This window comes from Mus caroli, chromosome 15 (assembly GCF_900094665.2).
Source record: "Mus caroli chromosome 15, CAROLI_EIJ_v1.1, whole genome shotgun sequence".
NCBI lineage: Eukaryota > Metazoa > Chordata > Mammalia > Rodentia > Muridae > Mus > Mus caroli.
The window spans coordinates 94,165,122-94,169,522 of NC_034584.1; the positions used below are offsets into that span (position 1 = coordinate 94,165,122).

General features: G+C 51.4%; 1 protein-coding gene across 5 annotated transcripts in view; it reads left to right on the forward strand.

The window, feature by feature from the left end:
• Positions 1-1,200: 1,200 nt before the first annotated feature.
• Letmd1 (LETM1 domain containing 1) overlaps positions 1,201-4,401 on the forward strand; it is a 14,331-nt gene continuing 11,130 nt past the window's right edge. For 2 of the 5 annotated variants that reach the window (XM_021184134.2, XM_021184130.2), the window contains exons 1-3: positions 1,201-1,398; positions 1,821-1,972; positions 3,776-3,891. In XM_021184134.2, coding sequence (XP_021039793.1) covers positions 1,277-1,398; positions 1,821-1,972; positions 3,776-3,891 — 390 coding nt within the window. In that variant the 5' untranslated portion in view covers positions 1,201-1,276. The remainder of the gene's footprint in view (positions 1,399-1,820; positions 1,973-3,775; positions 3,892-4,401) is intronic. The other 3 variants (XM_021184133.2, XM_021184135.2, XM_029469601.1) reach the window with 3 other exon arrangements.

Genomic DNA, 4,401 nt, shown 5'->3' on the forward strand with positions numbered 1-4,401 from the left:
CTCCTACCGGGGTCTCAGCTCTACAGAAGTTCCGGGTTCCCCAGCACAGAGGCCAGGGCGTGGGTGTGTTGGGGGTGGGGTGGGGAGGCGGTCATAGGCACAGACCACCGTGCCCAGCTTTTGGCGTTAGAGTCAGGGATTGAACTCAGGTCCTTAAGCTTACTCAGCACTTTATCCAGGACGACCTCCCCCCACCCCCACCCCCTGGACTACACAAAATGCCCTCCCTTTAGTTTGTTCTCCCAGGCTGTGCCTTTCCATTTCTGTTAGAAAACCGTCTGTGACTGTGCGCTCGTGTCTCCTGGGAGTTCTCCTATTAGCGAGCTGGAGACACCGTAGTTGAGGGACTTAGAAGCTACCTGAGAAGCGAGAGAACCCATCTTTTGGTCATTTTCTATCCTACCTACCTACCTCGTCTTGCAGAGAACAGCTCTGCAACTGTTCAAACCACCAGCCCTCCAAACACGGAGATGTTCTACAGACGTGGGAGCTTTTGCAAACATGCAAACATTTCTTCCTTGGAACTTCACAGAATTCTACAACACAGGTACATCCCACAGGAAGTATACCGAAGTGACATGTCCAAGGTCCCCCACACTAAACCTGACTGCAGACGCATGGCTTCAGCGTGCTTCACGTCCGTTAAAATGCCTATGGACACAAGAGGGCCGTCAACTCTCGCGGACGGGTGGACGCCTAGAAACCCTTCCAAGTTTCAAGTAGTCATTTATCCAAAAATATCCACCGCGCACCTACTCCCTGACAAGGGCGCATGAGGACCAGGGCGAGGGCTGGAAAGGGGTTCTACACCTGCCACCAGGTTGATGGAGGGCGGAGCCCTGCCGGCCGCCGCCACTAGAGGGCGCAGCGCCACCCCACGCCACCGCCACTAGAGGGCGCAGCGCCACCCCACGCCACCGCCACCATCGGGGCCACGGCCCCGGGCGCCCACAGAGGTCAAGGGCAGCGCCCGCAGCCCCGAGCCCCCAGGGACCAACGAGGGCACTGGGTTTCTCAAGGAGACGCCGTCCTCGGCTCACGATTGCGACCTCAAGCTGGGCCCACGCTCGCTCCCTCGGGGAGGCTCGCTTCCGGTCCTGCGCGCGGAAGCGTCGCCGCGTCCAATCCGGGTCCCCGCCCGGGCTCGCACGGGGGGCGCGGGGCGGCTCGCAGCCGCCTGTCAGCGCGGAGGGGCGGCGCGTGCGTGCGTGCTGCGGGCGGGGCGCACTCTGACCCGGAGACGACCTCTCTCCGCGCTCCCTCCCCTGCTGTGAAGATGGCGCTGTCCAGGGTGTGCTGGGCTCGGGCTGCTCTGTGGGGTTCGGCTGTCGCCCCTGGACCCTTGGTCACCCGGAGGCTGCAGCTGGGCCGCTCTGGCCCTGCGTGGCGAGCCCCTCGGTGAGGGCCCTGGAGAGAGAAGAGCATTTTTGATGTAGAAGCCCTTCCAGCGGCTCAGCCTCCGCCTTGGGCCCTGGGTTTTGCTTTTCCATGCAGGATCCCCACCGAACGCCGGTCCCTGTCCCTCTCCGTACTCCGTGCCCACCCGATCGTCCCCGCACATCCTGAGCTCATCTTTCAGCTTCCCCTTCCCATCTCTCCATGGCCCCAGCTTGCATTCTCCTGGCCCCGCAGGCTTTGCGCGCGCTCCACGCTCACACCTTTCTGCACGACCTGCCCCTCTCAGACCAACCCTAACCCTGAGCTTGGGTTTTCAGAAGAGTTCTGGCAATCGCTCTCAGAAACCGTATGTTTACCGAGGGGCCCTAGGTACCGAATGGCTTCTACTCCTTCGCAGATAGTCTCTTTGGTCTTCGTTGTAGGTCTTCAAAGCTTCACCTTTCTCCGAAGGCGGACGTGAAGAACTTGATTTCTTACGTGGTGACCAAGACAAGAGCGATTAACGGATCGTACCATCGTTTCTTGGGGCGTCATTTCCCCCGCTTCTATGCCTTATACACAACCTTCACGAAAGGTAAACGCTAACATTGAGAAGCCCGAAGTTAGTCACAGTCAGTGAGATTGCAATGTGCAGGGTCCGCTGCAGCGCTATGAGTTAGGATGTCTTCTCTTCCGTCAGGGTTTGAGCATTAATTCTTACAAATTGTCACTGCCACCTCTTAAATATCTAGTCGGATGTTACGGTAGACAAATCCTGACATCACTCAAGAGAGAGCAGAGGATGTAAATATATTCTAATTTCCTTAGAAATTCCTTGTCCTGCTCAGTGCAGACCAGACCCAGGGATTGTTATCATGAGGAAACCAGACTAAATGCTTTGTTTTAAACTCGAGCTCCTTAACACCAGGGCCAATTAACCCTAAGTGCTCCCCAGCCAGATATTAACTTGCTGCTTCCTGGGGCGTGTTTATCACGTGGCCAGCTTAGATAACTTGTAGTGGAAATAGAACTGTAGACACTTGGTTTCTGAATGTTTCCACTCAAAGTGGAGGTCCGCTAGCTATGTTGAAATGATACCTATAATGTCACACACATGACAGCCCTGGAACCAAAATGCCGGATTCAAATCCCATTTGTGACTTAGACTGTGCACTGGCGCTAGTGACACTTACGTGGTTTGTCCCTTTGGTGTCTCATCTGTAAGGAGGGACTAGAACCTACCTGCTGATTACCCAGTTATGATTATTGTTTAGTTATCTAGGAAGAGTGTAGCTCGGGCTGGCCTGGGGCTCTCTGTGTAGTGGAGGATGACCTTGAATTTCTGGTCTCTCTGCCTTCTGGGATTGTAATGCTGAGCCCCCACACCGAATGGTGAAGAGTAGATCAACATACTTAAAAGGCTTAGAACATGGCCTCATTTATTTTAGTATGACAGCTCTATACAAAGTGCCCAATATGTGTTAACTTTTTCTATTGTTGTATTCTATACTTTTATCCACTAATAAAAAAAATAGAATGTTGCCAGCTCTGAATCTTACTCTAATTATTAGCGTCATGGAGTTTGTCTAAGAAGTGGAGGTAACAATGGCTGTCTTGTTTGCCTCAGGGGTTCTGTGTCTACAGCCCCACAACCCAGCATCCCAAGGCAGGAGAATCAGGAGTTCTAGGCCAGCCTCAGCTACACAGCAAGGCTGTAACAACAAAAACAATAAACCCCTCGAAACAAAATACTTAACGACCACCAATCATAGACACATATGTGCCTTGTGTTATTTGAAGCCAACCTAGATAATATTTTGGAAGCATTAGAAGTGATTTTATTCATTTTATTTGTGTGACTGTTTTGCCTGCATGCGTACACGTGTGCTGTGTGCATGCCTAGTGCTCTCTGAGGTCAGAAAGCATTAGATGCCCTCGAGCATGTGTTCTGGATGGTTGTGAACCACCATGTGGGTGCTGGGAACCAAATCTAGGTCCTAGGTAACTGCAAGAGCAGGAAATGTTTTAAACCTGAGTCATCGTCTCTCCAGCCCTGGAAATAGTTTTGTTTTTTTTAACTAGAAAAACATAAGGATTATCATAGATGGAAGATTCAGAATGGAATCATAGCAATATATCAAATCATGCAGCTTATAAACACGCCCCAGAAAGCAGCAAGTTAATATCTGGCTGGGGTGCACATAGCTCAAGTTTAAAGCCAAGCAATGAGTAATTCAGCTGGGTTATGTGCTGGGGGAAAGGATGGGGGGGTCTGCGAGGCACAAGCTTCCTTGTCCGTAGAGCCGGGGAGGGGCCGGTGTGTGTGCATGTGAGTGACCACGGTAGGCGATTCAAACTGGGATAACACCACGTTCTGTCCTCCACTTTAATGGGGCAGGAATACAGATGTTATGGGCTGATGGCAAAAAGGCTAGAAGAATAAAGGCAGACATGTGGAAACAAAATCTAAAGTTTCATCAACTCTCTTACCGGGAGATGGAGCATTTGAGACAGGTACGGGCTAGGGACAAACACCCAGAAGCTCTCGGTGAGGTAACTCGCGGAGAGCTCAGCTCGGCTTCCTTCCTTTCCTGTTGCTCACGGGTCAGACATTCCCCTTTGCCATGAGGGCGTCTAGTTGTTTTTGTCAGAACTGGGCTCGCTGAGAATGAAGCTCACAGCAGGGCTATATAGAATTCCAGGCGGACACTCTGATTAAATCTGTAAGTAATAAAAAAAAAAAAAAAGAAGAAGAAGAAGAAAAAAAAAGAAAACACCCCAGTTTGATTTTTAACACACAAAGATCTGCAGCGAGAAAGTGTTTGGCAGTGACCTGAGGAGCAGTTCGGAGCTTAAGAGCCAGGGGACATCCTGCATACCCAAGAGAGTTTACCTAGAGATCCAGATAAAAGGCCAGGCCTGGAATAACAAGAATCAACCTCTGAGGTTCCACCCTCAAGGAACTTACCACTAAGAGGGCATGGCCCTTTTCTTTTCTTTCTTTTCTTTTTTTTTTTTTTTTTT